Source organism: Ranitomeya variabilis, chromosome 1, assembly GCF_051348905.1.
Source record: "Ranitomeya variabilis isolate aRanVar5 chromosome 1, aRanVar5.hap1, whole genome shotgun sequence".
Taxonomy (NCBI): Eukaryota; Metazoa; Chordata; class Amphibia; order Anura; family Dendrobatidae; genus Ranitomeya; species Ranitomeya variabilis.
In genome coordinates this window covers 332,733,646-332,753,644 of record NC_135232.1, presented here as the reverse complement: position 1 = coordinate 332,753,644, position 19,999 = coordinate 332,733,646, and the positions used below count along the sequence as shown (strand labels likewise).

The 19,999-nt window shown below is 43.1% G+C and overlaps 1 protein-coding gene across 9 annotated transcripts in view; it reads right to left on the bottom strand.

Annotated features, from left to right (window-relative positions):
- The window catches only part of ACIN1 (apoptotic chromatin condensation inducer 1), a 151,384-nt gene that overhangs the window by 85,686 nt on the left and 45,699 nt on the right, over positions 1 to 19,999 (bottom strand). For all 9 annotated transcript variants that reach the window (XR_013224159.1, XR_013224161.1, XR_013224162.1 and 6 more), the window contains exons 4-5: positions 6,778 to 6,866; positions 674 to 5,884 (exon numbers count right to left, since the gene is read on the bottom strand). Coding sequence is in view for 4 of the 9 variants with exons in the window: in XM_077298863.1 (XP_077154978.1) it covers positions 674 to 5,884; positions 6,778 to 6,866 (5,300 nt within the window). In the remaining 5 variants the exon portion in view is untranslated. The remainder of the gene's footprint in view (positions 1 to 673; positions 5,885 to 6,777; positions 6,867 to 19,999) is intronic.

Below are 19,999 nucleotides of genomic sequence, written 5' to 3'. Positions count from 1 at the left end.
GCCTTCCGCACTCATAACAATGAATGGATCGGCAGTGCGTATGACTGAACTTCGCTACATTCACACGGGGCTTTTCAGAGCCCCGATTCTTGGGATCGGTAGAGGTCATAGCCGAAACCCAAGCAATTGGGAAGTTATCCCCCATACTATGGATAGAGGATTACTTTCAAACTTGAGAATACAACTTGATGCACTTTGGTGCCACCAAAAATCGGGGTTCGCCAGCGTGTAGATGTAAACACTGAATGCAGTGGAACAGCACAGCTCCATTCACTTTGTAGTCGTTGTTCCTAAGTACTGTAGATCAGCTCCTATTCACTTCAATAGTTGCTGAGATGCAGCAATGAGAATGGCCAGTAAACAGCGAATGGAGCTCTGTTGTTGGCATCCTTACCAATTAGCTGATTAAAGCTTCCATGGCAGCCAAATATAAACTGTGAATGGAGCCCAAGTGTTGGATGCCCTCCGATCACATGATATCATTAAGTCAGGTTATCAATATAGTAAGCTTCTTTAAAAAGGGTTGTCATTTTTCAAAACACTAAAAAGATGACCAAGGATGTATATTGATCAGCTAGTATCTGGATTTATGACCGATTATGTCTAATAACAATATGATCCCGAGCTCACTCCATTGTCTATACTCAGATTCAATCAATCAACACGACCTCACCTTATCACTAAGAGGTGATGAAGACCTTGAGGACAGCGATTTCTGCCCCTGCCTTTCTGGTGAGGAGGACTTTGAACGGGAACTGCATCTGGAATGGGATGAGCTCTCTGAAGAAGAATGTGATGAGCGAGATGAGGAAGATGATGATGATGAGGAGGATGACGATGATGAAGAAGAGGAGGATGAAGAGGAGGAGGAAGAAGAAGACGTCCTACTTCGTCGGAATTCTACCACAGGAGCCTCATGAACAACTTCTACTGCTCCAGGAGCATCTTCTGTTTCATGGTACTGATCTTTACTGGGCAACAATTCATCTGTATGTTGTATAAGTGATTCCTCACTATCTGGTTTGGAGGCTTCATCTTCCTTTTCAGATTCTGTTTTTTCAGATACATCAGTAACCTCATTGCTCTCAGAGTTTCCAGTCTCAGGGGTTCTTATCTGGTCTAGTGCAATTGCAGATTCCACTAGGAATTCTTCTTTGGGGTGCTTTACTTTTGATGCTTTTGAGACAATTTGTACCTCACCCTCAGTTTGCGAACCTATATTTTCATCTTTTGCAGAATTAGTATAATCATCAACCTCATTTTGCGCAGGTGAGGGAGACTGGATTTTTTCCCGTTCATCTACATTATGTTCATGTGGTCCTACAGAAATGATTTGTTCTAAATCTTTTACTACTGAAATGTCTTCATGATCTCCAAAAGTGAATTCATTTTTCAGTTCATGCTCTTCCAGCACAATATCTTGAATACCCCTTGCTCCCAGCTTTTCTTGTGCAATTATTTCAACATCCTCCTTTGGCATTTTCATATCACTGTCAATCTCTGAAGGCTGAAGCCCAGCTTCTTCCAGAGCCACCCTGGGACTCTCTGAAGGCCGAAGCCCAGCTTCTTCCAGAGCCACCCTGGGACTCTCTGAAGGCCGAAGCCCAGCTTCTTCCAGAGCCACCCTGGGACTCTCTGAAGGCCGAAGCTCAGCTTCTTCCAGAGCCACCCTGGGACTCTCTGAAGGCCGAAGCTCAGCTTCTTCCAGAGCCGCCCTGGGACTCTCTGAAGGCTGAAGCCCAGCTTCTTCCAGAGCCACAATGGGACTCTCTGAAGACCGAAGCCCAGCTTCTTCCAGAGCCAGCCTGGGACTCTCTGAAGGCTGAAGCCCAGCTTCTTCCAGAACCATCCTGGGACTCTCTGAAGGCTGAAGCCCAGCTTCTTCCAGAGCCACCCTGGCAGTCTCTGAAGGCTGGAGCTCAGCTTCTTCCAGAGCCACCCTGGGACTCTCTGAAGGCTGGAGCCCAGCTTCTTCCAGAGCCACCCTGGGAGCCTCTGAAGGCTCGAGGACAGCTTCTTCCAGAGCCACAATGGGAGTCTCTGAAGGCTGTAGCCCAGCTTCTTCCAGAGCCACAATGGGAGTTTCTGAAGGCTGGAGCCCAGCTTCTTCCAGAGCCACACTGGGAGCATCTGAAGGCTCGAGGCCAGCTTCTTCCAGAACCACAATGGGAGTCTCTGAAGCCTGTAGCCCAGCTTCTTCCAGAGCCACAATGGGAGTCTCTGAAGGCTGGAGCCCAGCTTCTTCCAGAGCAACACTGGGAGCATCTGAAGGCTCGAGGCCAGCTTCTTCCAGAGCCACAATGGGAGTCTCTGAAGCCTGTAGCCCAGCTTCTTCCAGAGCCACAATGGGAGTCTCTGAAGGCTGGAGCCCAGCTTCTTCCAGAGCCACACTGGGAGTCTCCGAAGGCTGGAGACCAGCTTCTTCCAGGGCCCCACTGGGAGTCTCCGAAGGCTGGAGCCCAACTACTTCTAGGGTCACACTGGGAGTCTCCGAAGGCTGGAGCCCAGCTTCTTCCAGAGCCACACTGGGAGTCTCCGAAGGCTGGAGCCCAGCTTCTTCCAGAGCCACACTGGGAGTCTCCGAAGGCTGGAGCCCAGCTTCTTCCAGAGCCACACTGGGAGTCTCTGATGGCCGGAGCCCAGCTTCTTCCAGGGCCACACTGGCAGCCTCTGCAGGCTGGAGCCCACCTTCTTTCAGGGCCACACTGGCAGTCTCTGAAGGATGGAGCCCAGCTTCTTCCAGGTCCACACTGGCAGTCTCTGATGGCCGGAGCCCAGCTTCTTCCAGGGCCACACTGGCAGCCTCTGCAGGCTGGAGCCCACCTTCTTTCAGGGCCACACTGGCAGTCTCTGAAGGATGGAGCACAGCTTCTTCCAGGTCTACACTGGCAGTCTCTGATGGCCGGAGCCCACCTTCTTCCAGGGCCACACTGGCAGCCTCTGCAGGCTGGAGCCCACCTTCTTCCAGGGCCACACTGGCAGTCTCTGAAGGATGGAGCACAGCTTCTTCCAGGTCCACACTGGCAGTCTCTGTAGGCTGGAGCACAGCTTCTTCCAGGGCCACACTGGCAGTCTCTGAAGGATGGAGCACAGCTTCTTCCAGGGCCACGCTGGCAGTCTCTGAAGGATGGAGCACAGCTGCTTCCAGGGCCACACTGGCATTCTCCGAAGGATGGAGCCCAGTTTCTTCCAGGGCCACACTGGCAGTCTCCGAAGGCTGGAGCCCACCTTTTTCCAGGGCCACACTTGCAGTCTCCGAAGGCTGGAGCCCAGCTGCTTCCAGGGCCACACTGGCAGCCTCTGCAGGCTGGAGCCCAGCTTCTTCCACAGCCACACTGGCAGTCTCTGTAGGCTGGAGCACAGCTTTTTCCAGGGCCACACTGGTAGTGTCTGCAGGCTGGAGCCCAGCTTTTTCCAGGGCCACACTGGCAGTCTCTGTAGGCTGGTGCCCAGCTTCTTCCAGAGCCACTCTGGCAATCACTGAATGCTGGAGCCCAGCCTCTTTTGGAACTACACTGGCAATCACTGAAGGCTCGATCTCAGCTTCTTCTGGGGCCTCAGTAGTAGTCATTGAAGGGTGAATCCCAGCTTCTTGCAGGGCCATACTGGCAGTCTCTGAAGGTTGGAACACAGCTTCATCCAGAACCACACTAGCAGTCTCTGAAGGTTGGATTACAGCTTTTTCTGAATCCATACTAGCAGTCTCTGAAGGATGGACCCCAGCCTCTTCTGGATCCGCACTAGCAATCTCTGAAGGTTGGGCACCCGATTCTTCAGTATGCACACCATTATCTTCACTTTCTTTTGATTTTGCATCTTCATAAACGTCTTCAGTGCTCTTTGTGGTAGTGTCTTCTGCTTCAGCTGCAGCTTTTGTTACAAGTTCATCCACAGTATTATGCTGCATAACAGGTCTCAAAAAGATGTTTTTATTTTCTCCGTCTGAAAGAATTAATGAATCCTTGTCAGCCATATTATCTTTAGGGACTTGTGATAGGTTATATTGATGCGAAATGGTATTTATGACCTTTTTCTCTTGTTTTGACTGCTGAAATAACTCAGATGCGGAATTAGGATATTCTGCAAAATATGATGGGAATACTGGAATGCCTGAAAAGGTTGGAGCAGTTTCAGCTCCTGTCAATAATTCAGTAACCGCCTGGTTAGTTTCAAGTTTCATATCCTCTGTTAAATTAGTGGCTTTTTCAAAATTTGGAGACATTGAAGTAGTTCCTGTGTGTCCAGAAGTTTCTAAAATCATAGGACTATCTTCTGTCAACATTTCCACTTTATTAACTATTTTTGATTCTGTACAAGGCTTACATGGAGCCATCTCTTGGGTGTCTGGCTCAGTTTCAGGAACAATGGCTTCAGCTGGTTCCACCTCTGCAGAGTCTTGAACTGTGCTATTTCCAGTTTTTTCCAAACTTATTTCAGCAATAAATGGTCCCTTGTTTTCTAAATTCCTTTCAGGGTCTTCCTTTAGCAAAGACGTTTCTACAGAGCATGAACTTGTAATATTTATGGAGGTCTCTTCCACTTCTGATGGACCAGAGTAACATACATTTTCAGTTACTGAATTGTCGGATAAAATGCTGGCGGTTTCCTTTGCTTCTGTCTCTAAAACAGATGCTAAGGGATCATCTAATTGTGGTTTATCAACAATCTGTGCTGGCTTTATTGCCATTTTGGTTTTATGAATTTTGACGGACTCTGGCAAGTTTGCTTCAGGTTGATCCTTCGGTCTTACTGCAGTCTGCTTACTTCCACATATTTTTATGTTTTCTTGCTCAATAACCAGTGGCTTATTGAATATCACTGATGCTTGTTCTTTCTCCTGAAGATCCACTGCCTGTATAGTTTTTACTTTTTCCGGTTGGTCCTGATGGACACTTGAAGTTCTTATCCTTAACCTTCTTGTCTTAGGTAAGCTAGGGGTATAAGTTGGAGAAAGGTCTGATTTTTGAGAATCATTTGGACTAGTAACAATGGCATCTGATTTCCATGACTTTGACTTAACACTTGATCTTACTACTTCAGGAGAACTTGACAAAGACTGGCCTTTTACACCAGAACAAGGTTCAATGTCTTGTTTTTCTAATATGGACATCGCCTGAACACCCCTTGATGAAGACTTCTCTACTATTTGTAGACTTTGTGTACAAACAGACGTTGTCCCTTCTGATTTTGAGCGAACTGCAGGTTTCATCAAAACTAGAGATGACCTGACTTTTGCATCTTTTGCAGTAGAAGTACCTGTTATGGAGGCACTCTTCGTGTCTTCACACATTAGCGAAACTTGTTGTAGGATCTCCATTTTTGTTTTTTCATCTTCCCGTTTACTAGGTGTAGTCTGTTGAATAACACTAGTTGACACAGGTGTCTGTTGAATGGCTACATCTGCACTCGTCTCAATTCGTTCTCTAATCTGGCGTCTCCATTTCTGTGGTGATCTATGGCTCTTTGGGCTCTCTTTGGCAAGCTTCCTCGGAGAGCACGTTTTCTCAGATACTAGTGACTCTTGCTTCTCAGAAATATGTTGTTGAATACCTTCAAGAGATAGCATAGGGGGAACACGTTCTTCTGAAGCCTCCTCTCCTTGAAGAGTTGCTGCTTTAGTTTCTAAAAACTCAGGTGGAGAATGTGATAGTTTCAGTTTTGGTGACTTTTTGGGCTGAACAGCTGTCCTTGAAGATCTTCTTCTTTTGGGAGTTTCTTCCTCATCTTTTTCAAATGCTAGCTCCTTTTCTTCCATTTCTTCCTCTTCTTCAGCCCCCTCTTCTACTTCATCTCTTGCAGCAGATTTACGTGCACGTGTTGATGACCTGCGTGATTCTTGTTCTTGCGCTGGCTGGGTAAATACACTTGGCTTAGGAATTTTGGCCTGAAAATTAAAGACAGAAAACTACATTGAGAATAGATTTTTTTTGGGGGGAGGGGGGAGAGGTTATTATATATACAAAGACAAAATTAAACATTTATTTAATCTACAATAGGTCATTAGCAAATCAGTATAAAGCAATGTTCACATCTCATTTTACCTTGCGCTTAGTGGCTCAGCTGGGGCTTACATCCAAACCCCCGCAAACCGGGACACAGCATATGCGCTGAAAAGGCCATTAATTATAAAAATGCAAACAGAATCACAGTGTGCCCTTTTGGACATCATTTTCATCCATATAAGCCTATTGGAGGTGGGCACCAAGATGTAGCAAACTACATCTTGCCACAAGTCTGAACTAGTTATGTACGGCTGATCGCGATGTCCGATCGAGCACACTTACTCAGTCTGCATCATTCTAGTCAATGGCAGAGTTAGTGCATACACCTGAATCATGCTTTGCGGGGATTCAGACTTAAGCCTGGATGGAACCACTGAACACAAAGATAAAGTGTGATGTGAAAATGTAGTTGTGACAGGTTCTAGCGTTATCTGCCTATTGCCCCATAAGAAACAGGAATAAATCTAAAAATTGTTCCTTCTAGCGCTACATCCAATAAACAGCAGAACAGATCTCCCAAGTAACAAGAAAGTGTGGCAACAGGGAGCCCAACTTCAGCCTCCCCAACTTAAAGAGGCACTGCTTCCACACTAAATTTGTAAGATTGTTGTTCTTTCTAAATATTATATTTATATATATATTATTAGATATATTATTTATTTATTTAGTGGAACGGTTATTTTGTTCTTATTTCACTACAAATAGCACCTTGTGGGAAAGTAAGGCTTTAGATCTTCTTTAAAGTACTGATGTAAGGAATGGACGGAGAAGTTACCTGTTTAGCTCGAGACGACCTCCTTCCCCGTTTCTTGGGAAACTCCCCTTCAGATTCTTCTGTGTCTTCCAAAACAGAATGGGTTTTTTCTGTGAAAAAAATACACATTTAAAAAGTGAACCTGACAGCCGATTTATGCTGCCTGAACTAGGGGCAGTAAGAAGTTCAAGAAGAGTGGTCTGTGGAGTTTTTTCCTCTATTCTCCTTGTGTGACAGAATGACTGAGCTAGTGTTCAATTTATGCGGTTTTCAGTCCATAATCGAGTGTTTACATGTCATTTTACCATCCAGTGAATACTGTACAGCAAAAAACTATGATGGAATTGTGCTTATTCATTGCAGTTATATATTAATCTGTGGGGGGGAACGCTACGGTTTCAGTTTTAGCCATAGGCAGCAAAGCTAGAATTGGCCTAGTCATCACTATCAGACAAAAAGCCCCTTCAGTCTGAAAAGGCATTTATTTATTTTAGAAATGCAGCGGGTGAGAAAAGTATTGAACACATTACCAATTTTATAAGCAAATCTATTTCTAAAGGTGCTATTGATATGAAACTCACCAGATATCGGCAACAACCCATCCAATCCACACAGGCAAAGAGATCAAATCATAGATGTCAATAAATTAGGTTATGTGTAATAATGAGAAATGACAGAGGGATAAAGTACTGATTATGTTTATTGAAATTTAATGCTTTATACAGAAGTCTGTTGGTGATGACCGCTTCAAGACGCCTCTTCTATGCAGAAACTAGTCGCATACATTGCTCAGGTGTGATTCTGGTCCATTCTTCAAAACACACACACTCTTCCATCCCTGAAGGTTCTGTATGCTCCTTCAATGAACTCTGAGCTTTAGTTCCTTCCATACATTTTCTATTGGATTCCGGTCAGATAATTGGCTGGGACATTCTAGCAGCTTTAAATTTGCTCTCTGAAACCAACTGAGAGTTTCCTTGGCTGTGTGATTGGGACAATTGTCTTGCTGAAATGTCCACGCTCATTTCATTTTTATCATCCTGATACATGGCAGCAGGTTTATCGTTAATTTCTTGGTACATTTGTCTATTCATCCTTCCTTCAAATTCCTGAAGTTTGCAAGTGCCGTATGCTGAAAAACAGCTCCACACTATGATGCTCCCACCTCCAAACTTCACGGTTGGTATTGTGCTTTTGGGGTTATAAGCAGAGCCTTTTTGCCTCCAAACATGGTGTGTTATGGCATCCAAAGAATTCAATTGTATCTCATCTGACCAGACTATAGTCTCCCAGTATTTCACAGGCTTGCCCAAATGTTCATGAGAATACTGTAAACGCGCTTGAGCATGCTTTTTGTTCAGAAATGGGGTCTTGCATGTTAAGCGTGCATACAGGTTATGGAGCTTGAGTGCATTATTTATTGTTTTCTTTGAAACAATTGTACCTGTCACTTCCAGGTCTTTCTGTAGTTCTCTACAGGAGGTCCTTGGCTCTTGGACAACTCTTCTGATAATTCTTTTCACTCCTGTCTTAAATCTTGAGAGGAGAACCTGGTTGTGGCCAGTTTATGGCAAAATTACGCTCTTTCCACTTCTGGATTATGGCCTTAACAGTGCTCACTGGAACCTTTAGTAGTTTAGAAATTCTTCTCTAACCAGTGCCATTAGTATGTTTTACAACAATTGTAAAGGTCTTGAGAAAGCTCACTGGTTTTACCCATCATGAGAGGTTTCTTGTGTGGCATAGAGAAGGAATCCCGCTCCATGGAATAAAATTGATTCTTTTATTAGTGAATTAATTCAAATCCAAAAGTGAAGATTAAAAGCATAACATAGCAGAGATATTAGGAGAGTTCATCATTCATGACTCCATGGTCGAGAAAACGACCAGGCGATCAAGACGTTTGTGTGATCCAACCTTAATCATGATTGACATTTTAATCTTCACTTGTGAATCTGAATTAATTCACTAATAAAAGAAATCATTTTTATTTTGTGGAGCTGGAATCCTTATATATGCCATTCCTTTCAAGCAAAGATGCCTTTCTGTGACCCGGAATTAAAAATGGACATTGATAGCGGTCTTGTTTTTTTCTGCCTTGTTTAGGTTTTTTTGTGTGGCACCTTGGTAATGAGACACCTTTTTACAAGCCATTTGAACCAGCTGATATTTTTCACTACAGCAGGATTGCTTTAGAATTACTCATAAGATTTCAGCTGGTGTCATGACTTTCCATGGCTTTTTGCAACTCTTTCTTCATGTGTTCAAAACTTCAAAACTTTTGGCGTCTCATTTCTCATAACAAAATTTATGGACATCTATGGTTTGATTTCTTTGCCTGTGTGGATTGTATGGGTTGTTACCTACATCTGGTGAAAAATTCACATCAATAGCACCTTTAGCAATATATTTAATTAGAAAATTGGTGATGTGTTCCATACTTATTTCACTATATGCAGTATACATTTTAACCAGTTCAAGACCAGGCAATTTATCCCTATTCCTGATCAAGCACATTTTCAGGTTTATACATACATGTGGTTTAAAAAGCTATAGGTTTTTTTCTCATTTAGATATTCAAATAATTTTTGCATCCTTTTATTTGGGATACCTGGGGCCAAATTTTTGCTATTTTCATATCTTTTTAGATCAGTGAAAAACAAAAAAAGGAAATATTTGCCTGTTTGTCAAAAGGATCAACCCTCCTTAAGCTGTCCATATGGACATGTAGGTCATAAAAAGTTGAATGAATGGATACCTGCGATCCGATGTATTTCACATTTTTCCTCATTGTGCAAATGAGATTAAGATCTATGGGTGGATACATATCCCTGAGAATCTGCATCCAGAGCTTATTTTAAATGCAAGGGGGTGTTACCAATGTGAGACATGTAGATCAGAAAAGCAGTCATGTTTCACATCTGTGTCCAGCCCATAGATCTTAACAGCTCATTTGCATATTAAGAAAAATTTGGATTTCTCTGGAATAAGACATCGGATCTCAGAAATCAAGGTATCATTTTAATCAACTTCTATGCCCCGCATTCCCATTAAGGTGGTGTGCACACGATGCAGAATTGGTGCAGAATTTTCTGCACAAAATCTGCACCAAATCTGCATCTTCTGGCAGAATCCGCAGCTGCGTTTTTTGCGCGTTTTTTGCGCGGTTTTGATAAGGATTTTGTGCAGATTTTACCACTGCGGATTTCTATTAATGGAGGGGTGCGCGGATTTTTCTGCACAGCTTTTTTTTTCACATTGATTTACATTGTACTGTAAATCACAGTGCAGATCTGCAGCGTTTCTGCAGCAGAAAAAAATGCTGCAGATCTGCACTAAATCTGCATCGTGTGCACATAGCCTTAGACAGCTTACCAAGGTTGATCCTACTGTGGTTCTTTCACCCCTTATCCACCCCTTTGGTGGTATGAATCAGTCATATCTTTAATGTGGCACTGTGATCGCATTAAGGTGCATGCGGAATCTTGCAGCAGGGCACCTGGAGTCGTCATTCCGGGAGGTGGCGCCACCCCACCACAATCGCTGTCATTTGCTGCTTAATTTGTAACTGCGAAATCAGTGTTTTTCAGTGTTTCGGGAAATCAGATTGTCTGAAACACGGATGTCCAGCCTACGATCGGTACTGTACACCTATCATAGGCTGGAGCCTAGCAAAGCCAGCGTCACCAGGGCGAGATCTGATTGGTGTGATAGGACAATGACACTGATCACACCAGAGTGCAGAGCTGCGTTCTGAACTTTCACAGAGACTTCTGTCAAGCTGTGTCAGCCTGTGCATTCACTTCTGGTGTTCCTGCGAAATTTTTCCCCCTTCTGCCGCTGATCAGTACTTGATCGCTTGCTTTTTTGGCAGTTTTTTTTTCATGTATCCTGTAGCCGCAGAGCGTTGATCAGTGACGTAAGTCACCGATCTGCACTCGTGCTTGCCGTTTTCCAGGACTTTCATTTGTCCTTGTGTATTTTTTCTCCACTCCACCTACCCCCCATTGCACCACTGTGTGTGTGTGTCCCACAGCAGTTGAGCCGCAGATCAGATGGGCACCACCGATTAGCACCCATGCTCATTTTTGGTAAGGACATTTTTTTTGCACCACATCCATGCATGTGCACTACATGTGCCGTCGAGCGCTGATCACTGACCCCTCTGGTTAAATATTTTTTTTGCGAAAAAAAATCAAAAGAAATAATTTAATTTAGATTAGTTGATCGAACTAGATTAAGGACAGTAAAAATGTATTGCAGTCAGCATCTACTACAGTATTTTTTTAATGAATTTAGTTATGGTTGGCATCAGTGCGGAAAAAAAAGTATCACAATCGCGAGTGGGTCCTACAGCCGTCAAGCACTGACACACGTGTGAAAAAAAGAATAAAAAATAATTTACATTAGTTGATAGGACTACATTAGATACAGTAAAAATTTACTGTAGTAATCAGCGACTACTACAGTATTTTTTATTAAATAGTCAGTGTCAGTTGCGGGCGCTCAGCAAGTTTTTTTTTTTTTTACTGATGTCAGTTTAGTAACTTTGTTTTCTATTTTACCAGATTTTTATATTCATTTTTATTTTTTTCTCTTCTAACAAACAAAAAGTTTACACCACACATTTACTTTGGCAACAGCGGCCTCACAGAAATATACATTTTTCATTCTTTTTCACTGAGCCACCATGAAGTTTACAAAATTGTCAAACAAATTTGTAAGTCCAGCAATTTTTGGAACAAAACCGCCCTCCATCATTTTCTAACTAGACTCCTGTAGACACTGTAAAAATGATGACGTTTTAGGGCCTGGTCCTTCACATAGGTTTAGTGAAGAAGCCAGAACTTCGGCAATATTGGAGTGCTAATGTTTTATACAACACTCCACTGTTCTGCATGGATATGACCCGTAAACGATTTGAGACCATCCACAAATTTTAACATAACAGTCAAAGCACAATATCTTCCCCGAGAGGACCTTAACTTTGACCGACTTTTTAAAGTTCAGCCAGTCATTGATCAATTCAGCAACAAGTTTGCTGAGGTGTACGTGCCCAAAAGGCACATCTGCGTAGATGAGCCCCCAATCCATTTCAAGGGGAGGCTCAATTTCCGGCAATAGCTGCCCATCAAGAGGGCCTGGTACGGATTTAAGCCCTACCAACAGGTTTAGGGATGAATGCCCCCTCCAACCACCATGTCCTGGGGGTGAGTGGGAAAATCATATGGGATTTGGTCCACCCACTGCTGGATCCAGGATATCACCTTTATGCAGATAACTTTTATACAAGCATCCTACTCTTCCAAGTCTCTCTTCTCTGTGCGAGTTACCCGACTGTGTACTGGAGTACAACAAGAACATGAATGGGGGGGAGGGGGTGTTAGAGAACTCTCTGATCAAGTCCTCCAGTGCCATGGAAAAAGCCAAGGTGTGGTACAAGAAGCTGGCCGTGCAATTAGTACAGATGGCAATGTACAATGTTTTTGTGCCATCATGATGTGCAGGCCAGACCGGTATGTGCCTTCAGTTCCAGGACTTAGTAATCGAGGTCTTAATATAATGTGGTCCCAAAAAAAAAAAAAAAAAGAAAAGTTTTGTAAATTTAGTAGGAAAAATGAGAGATCGTTGGTCAAATTTTAACCCTTCTAACAAAAAAAAAAATGTTTCCAAAATTGTGCTGATGTAAAGTAGACATGTGGGAAATGTTATTTATTAACTATTTTGTGTGAGATAATTCTCTGATTTAACCCCTTAATGACAGAGCCAACCAATTTTAACAAATGACCAAGCCAAATTTTACAATTCTGACCACTGTCACTTTATGTGGTTATAACTCTGGAACGCTTCAACGGATCCCGGTGATTCTGAGAATGTTTGTTTTCATGAAATATTGTACTTCATGATGGTGGCAAAATTTCTTCACTCTGACTTGCATTCATTTGTGAAAAAAACCCAAACATTTCACAATTTTCAAACTTACTTTTTATGCCCTTAAATCAGAGAGATGTGTCACACAAACCTTCAATAAATAACATTTCCCACATGTCTACTTTACTTCAGCACAAATCTGGAAACAAATTCATTTTTGCTCGGACGTTAGAAGGGTTCAAAGTTGACCTGCGAGTTCTCATTTATCCTTCAATTTTTTTTTTTTTTTAAGCGACCACATTACCTTTGAAGTGACTTTGAGGCGCCTAATTTCAGAAAATACCCAAAAGTGACACCATTCTGAAAACTGCACCCCTCAAGGTGCTCAAAAACACATTCCAGAAGTTTATTAACCCTCCAGGCCCTTCACAGGAACTGAAGCAATGTGAAAGAAAAAAAAATAAAAATGAACATTCAACTTTTTTCACCAAAAATTTACTTTAGACCCAAACTTTTATTTTGCCAAGGGTAACAGGAGAACATGGACCCCAAAATTTGTTGTGCAATTTCTCCTGAATACGCAGATAACCAATATGTGGGGGAAATCTACTGTTTGGGAGCACAGCAGGGCTCGGAAGGGAAGGAGCTCCATTTGACTTTCAATGTAAAATTTGCTGGAATAATTAGTGGACGCCATGTCGTGTTTGGAGAGCCCCTGTTCTGCCCAAACAGTGGAAACCCCATTTTGGAAACCACACCCCTCAAGGATTTTATCCAGGGGTACAGTGAGCATATTGAAACCACAGGTATGACAGAATGTGATAACATTAGGTCGTCATCTATATATACAAGAGGCATCGTGATTACTCGCTAATCCCGCCCCCTGCACAGTAGCTCCGCCCCCCACATTACCACACACAATCCCGCCCACAGCATTACCACACACAATCCCGCCCCCCACCACATTACCACACACAATCCCGCCCCCCACCACATTACCACACACAATCCCACCCCCCACATCACCACACATAATCCTGCCCCCCCACATCACCACACATAATCCCGCCCCCAACACATCACCACACGAGGCTCCATCCCCACACATTACCACACGAGGCTCCGTTCCCCCACATTACCACACGATGCTCCGTCCCCCCACATTACCACACGATGCTCCGTCCCCCCACATTACCACACGAAGCTCCGTCCCCCCACATTACCACACGAGGCTCCTGAGCGTGCCGAGCGTTAGCTGGCTGGAAACAGCTAGTATTGAATATGTTGTCATCAGTGTTGAGCGCAAGTGCCCGCTACTACAGTTTGCATCAGTTGCTTGGGTATGTACCAAGTATCGTGAATGCTCGAGTCCCTGCAACACTTTGTGCATACCCAAGCACCCAATGCAAACTCTAGTAGCGAGCACTTGCGCTCAAAACTTTAATTTTGAAAAAAAAAAACATTCTAACCTCAGTCCTAACTTTTTTATCTAACTAAGGGGGTGACAAAGGGGGATGTGATTTACTATTTTTTATTTTTTTATTTTGATTATTGTGATAGTGTCTCTCAGTGATCAAAATGAACCAACAGGAAAATGTTTCTATTGTTGCCGGGTACCGGCTTGGCAGATGAGATCTCAGAAGGCGCACTGTGCATGTGCCCAACATTTTTTTCCCCAGGTAGATGACGCCGAGCCAGGGGACTGATCAAGAGGGAACAGGAGGCGTCAGGTCTCTCTCCTCTGACATGTATATCATGTCAGAAGAGAAAGCAATCATTGAAACCGCCGGCACACTTTTTTTGTGATCGCAATTATTCACATATTGTCCCGGGTCACAGCACTGGTAGCCGAGACCCTGGAGATTTTCTGACTCTGGGGGTCGCTACAGCCTTATTCCCAATCACCGGTTTAATACGGCAATGAGGGAATAAGTATCTTTAGTGGCCGCTGTTTTAAGACGTATCGGCGGTCGCTAAGGGGTTAAAGGGCATAGAAATTAAAAGTTGGAAAATTGCTAAATTTTATAATTTTTTTTCACAAATAAACGCAAATCATATTGAAGAAATTTTACAACGATCATTAAGTACAATATGTTACAAAACAACAACATCTCAAAATCAGTGGGATCAATTGAAGTGTTCCAGAGTGATTACCTCAAAGTGACAGTGGTCAGAACTGTAAAATGTGGCCTAGTCATGAAGGTGAAAGCAGGCTAGGTGGGTGAAGGGGTTAAGAAGAAAGGGGCACTAAATTTAAAATGTATCGGACACTTTTTTGACAATTCGGATTGGCTATGGCTCTGTTTGTTTTTCCTGTTTTTTTATTTACCTTAACCCCTTCACCCCCAAGGGTGGTTTGCACGTTAATGACCGGGCCAATTTTTACAATTCTGACCACTGTCCCTTTATGAGGCTATAACTCTGGAACGCTTTGACGGATCTTGGCGATTCTGACATTGTTTTCTCGTGACATATTGTACTTCATGTTAAAGGTAAAATTTATTCGATATAACTTGCGTTTATTTGTGAAAAAAATGGAAATTTGGCGAAAATTTTGAAAATTTTGCAATTTTCCAACTTTGAATTTTTGTGCCCTTAAATCACAGACATATGTCACGCAAAATACTTAATAAGTAACATTTCCCACATGTCTACTTTACATCAGTACAATTTTGGAACCAAAATTTTTTTTTGTGACGGAGTTATAAGGGTTAAAAGTTGACCAGCAATTTCTCATTTTTACAACACCATTTTTTTTTTAGGGACCACATCTCATTTGAAGTCATTTTGAGGGGTCTATATGATAGAAAATACTCAAGTGTGACACCATTCTAAAAACTGCACCCCTCAAGGTGCTCAAAACCACATTCAAGAAGTTTATTAACCCTTCAGGTGTTTCACAGGAATTTTTGGAATGTTTAAATAAAAATGAACATTTAACTTTTTTTCACACAAAATTTATTTCAGCTCCAATTTGTTTTATTTTACCAAGGGTAACAGGAGAAAATGGACCCCCAAAGTTGTTGTACAATTTGTCCTGAGTACGATGATACCCCATATGTGGGTGTAAACCATTGTTTAGGCGCATGGCAGAGCTTGGAAGGGAAGGAGCGCCATTTGACTTTTCAATGCAAAATTGACTGGAATTGAGATGGGACGCCATGTTGCGTTTGGAGAGCCCCTGATGTGCCTAAACATTGAAACTCCCTACAAGTGACACCATTTTGGAAAGTAGACCCCCTAAGGAACTTATCTAGATGTGTGGTGAGCACTTTGACCCACCAAGTGCTTCACAGAAGTTTATAATGCAGAGCCGTAAAAATAAAAAATCATATTTTTTCACAAAAATGATCTTTTCGCCCCCAATTTTTTATTTTCCCAAGGGTAAGAGAAGAAATTGGACCCCAAAAAATGTTGTGCAATTTGTCCTGAGTACGCTGATACCCCATATGTGGGTGTAAACCATTGTTTGGGCGCATGGCAGAGCTTGGAAGGGAAGGAGCGCCATTTGACTTTTCAATGCAAAATTGACTGGAATTGAGATGGGACGCCATGTTGCGTTTGGAGAGCCCCTGATGTGCCTAAACATTGAAACTCCCTACAAGTGACACCATTTTGGAAAGTAGACCCCCTAAGGAACTTATCTAGATGTGTGGTGAGCACTTTGACCCACCAAGTGCTTCACAGAAGTTTATAATGCAGAGCCGTAAAAATAAAAAATCATATTTTTTTCACAAAAATGATCTTTTTGCCCCCAATTTTTTATTTTCCCAAGGGTAAGAGAAGAAATTGGACCCCAAAAAATGTTGTGCAATTTGTCCTGAGTACGCTGATACCCCATATGTGGGTGTAAACCATTGTTTGGGCGCATGGCAGAGCTTGGAAGGGAAGGAGCGCCATTTGACTTTTCAATGCAAAATTGACTGGAATTGAGATGGGACGCCATGTTGCGTTTGGAGAGCCCCTGATGTGCCTAAACATTGAAACTCCCTACAAGTGACACCATTTTGGAAAGTAGACCCCCTAAGGAACTTATCTAGATGTGTTTTGAGAGCTTTGAACCCCCAAGTGTTTCACTACAGATTATAACGCAGAGCCGTGAAAATAATTTTTTTTTTTTTTCTCAAAAATGATTTTTTAGCCCCCAGCTTTGTATTTTTACAAGGGTAACAGAATAAATTGGACCCCAAAATTTGTTTTCCAATTTGTCCTGAGTACGCTGATACCCCATATGTGGGGGGGAACCACTGTTTGGGCGCATGACAGAGCTCGGAAGGGAAGGAGCGCCATTTGGAATGCAGCCTTAAATGGATTGGTCTGCAGGCGTCACGTTGCATTTGCAGAGCCCCTGATGTACCCAAACAGTACAAACCCCCCACAAGTGACCCCATATTGGAAACTAGACCTCCCAAGGAACTTATCTAGATGTGTTGTGAGAACTTTGAACCCCCAAGTGTTTCACTACAGTTTATAATGCAGAGCCGTGAAAATAAAACATCTTTTTTTTCCCACAAAAATGATTTTTAGCCCCCCAAATTTTTATTTTCCTAAGGATAACAAGAGAACTTGGACCCCAGAAGTTGTTGTTCAATTTGTCCCGAGTACGCTGATAACACATATGTTGGGGTAAACCCCTTTTTGGGCGCACGGGAGAGCTCGGAAGGGAAGGAGCACTGTTTTACTTTTTCAACGCAGAATTGGCTGGAATTGAGATTGGACGCCATGTCGCGCTTGGAGAGCCCCTGATGTGCCTGGACAGTGGAAACCCCCCAATTCTACCTGAAACCCTAACCCAAACACACCCCTAACCCTAATCCCAACGGTAACCCTAACCACACCCCTAGCCCTGACACACCCATAATTCTAATCCCAACCCTAATCCAAACGTAAATGTAATCCAAACCCTAACCCTAACTTTAGCCCCAACCCTAACTTTAGCCCCAACCCTAACTTTACCTCCAACCCTAGCCCTAACCCTAACCCTACCCCTAACCCTAACCCTAAACGTGACTGAAATACGTGGCACTGAAATACGTGGCACTGAAATACGTGGCACTGAAATACGTGGCACTGAAATACGTGGCACTGAAATACGTGGCACTGAAATACGTGGCACTTAAATACGTGGCACTGAAACACGTGGCACTGAAACACGTGGCACTGAAATACGTGGCACTGAAATACGTGGCACTGAAATACGTGGCACTTAAATAAGTGGCACTGAAATATGTGATATGTGGCACTTAAATACGTGGCACTGAAATACGTGGCACTGAAATACGTGGCACTGAAATACGTGGCACTGAAATATGTGATACGTGGCACTTAAATACGTGGCACTGAAACACGTGGCACTGAAATACGTGATACGTGGCACTGAAATACGTGGCACTGAAATACGTGGCACTGAAATACGTGGCACTGAAATACGTGCAACTGAAATACGTGGTACTAAAATATGTGGCACTGAAATACGTGATACGTGGCACTGAAATACATGGCACTGAAATACGTGGCACTGAAATACGTGGCACTGAAATACGTGGCACTGAAACACGTGGCACTGAAATACGTGATACGTGGCACTGAAATACGTGGCACTGAAATACGTGGCACTGAAATACGTGCAACTGAAATACGTGGTACTAAAATATGTGGCACTGAAATACGTGATACGTGGCACTGAAATACATGGCACTGAAATACGTGGCACTGAAATACGTGGCACTGAAATACGTGGCACTGAAATACGTGGCACTATGACTGTCAGAAAATGTTCATTAAACGGTTAGGGGTGAGGTTAGGGGTAGAGTTAGGGTTAGGGTTTGGATCCCTTTATCACCTTGATGGTGGTGGGTGGCTTTTCAGTGTGTTTTCTGTTTTTTTCGATAAAAATGCATGCGTTTTTAACGCAAACAAACGCATGTGCTTAAAAACGCAAGAAAATACTGCAGGTTGTATTTCTGAAAATGAACGCATGCAGAAAAAAACCGCATGCGTTTGAAAACGCGACCAAACGCGTACAAAAAAACCGCATGCGTTTTCAATGTTAAATATAGGGAAAAAACGCATGCGTTTTTTTGTGCAAAAAACGCTGCAGACAAAAACGGAAGTGTGAAACCAGCGACGCTTTTTATAGCAAAAAAGTTTTTGCGTCTCCACATTTTGAGACCTATAATTTTTCCACATTTGCTCCACAGAGTCATGTGAGGTCTTGTTTTTTGTGGGACGAGTTGACGTTTTTATTGGTAACATTTTCGGACACGTGACCGTTTTTGATCGCTTTTTATTCCGATTTTTGTGAGGCAGAATGACCAAAAACCTGCTATTCATGAATTTCTTTTGGGAGAGGCGTTTATACCGTTCCGGGTTTGGTAAAATTGATAAAGCAGTTTTATTCGTCGGGTCAGTACGATTACAGCGATATCTCATTTATATCATTTTTTTTATGTTTTGGCGCTTTTATACGATAAAAACTATTTTATAGAAAAAATAATTATTTTGGTATCGCTTTATTCTCAGGACTATAACTTTTTTATTTTTTTGCTGATGATGCTGTATGGCGGCTTGTTTTTTGCGGGACAAGATGACGTTTTCAGCGGTACCATGGATATTTATATCAGTCTTTTTGATCGCGTGTTATTCCACTTTTTGTTCGGCGGTATGGTAATAAAGCGTTGTTTTTTGCCTCGTTTTTTTTTTTTTTTTCTTACGGTGTTTACTGAAGGGGTTAACTAGTGGGGCAGTTTTATAGGTGGGGTCGTTACGGACGCGGCGATACTAAATATGTGTACTTTTATTGTTTTTTTTTTAAAATTTAGATAAAGAAATGTATTTATGGGAATAATATTTTTTTTTTTTTTCATTATTTTGGAATATTTTTTTTTTTTTTTTTTTTTTTACACATTTGGAAATTTTTTTTTTAACTTTTTTACTTTGCCCCAGGGGGGGACAATACAGATCGGTGATCTGTCAGTTTGCATAGCACTCTGACAGATCACCGATCTGCGAGAGGTGCAGGCTGCTTCACAGTGCCTGCTCTGAGCAGGCGTCTGTGAAGCCACCTCCCTCCCTGCAGGACCCGGATCCGCGGCCATCTTGGATCCGGGTCTGGAGCAGGCAGGGAGGGAGGTAAGACCCTCGCAGCAACGCGATCACATCGCGTTGCTGCGGGGGGCTCAGGGAAGCCCGCAGGGAGCCCTCTCCCTGCGCAATGCTTCCCTGCATCGCCGGCACATCGCGATCATGTTTGATCGCGGTGTGCCGGGGGTTAATGTGCCGGGGGCGGTCCGTGACCGCTCCTGGCACATAGTGCCGGATGTCAGCTGCGATATGCAGCCGACACCCGGCCGCGATCGGCCGCGCTCCCCCC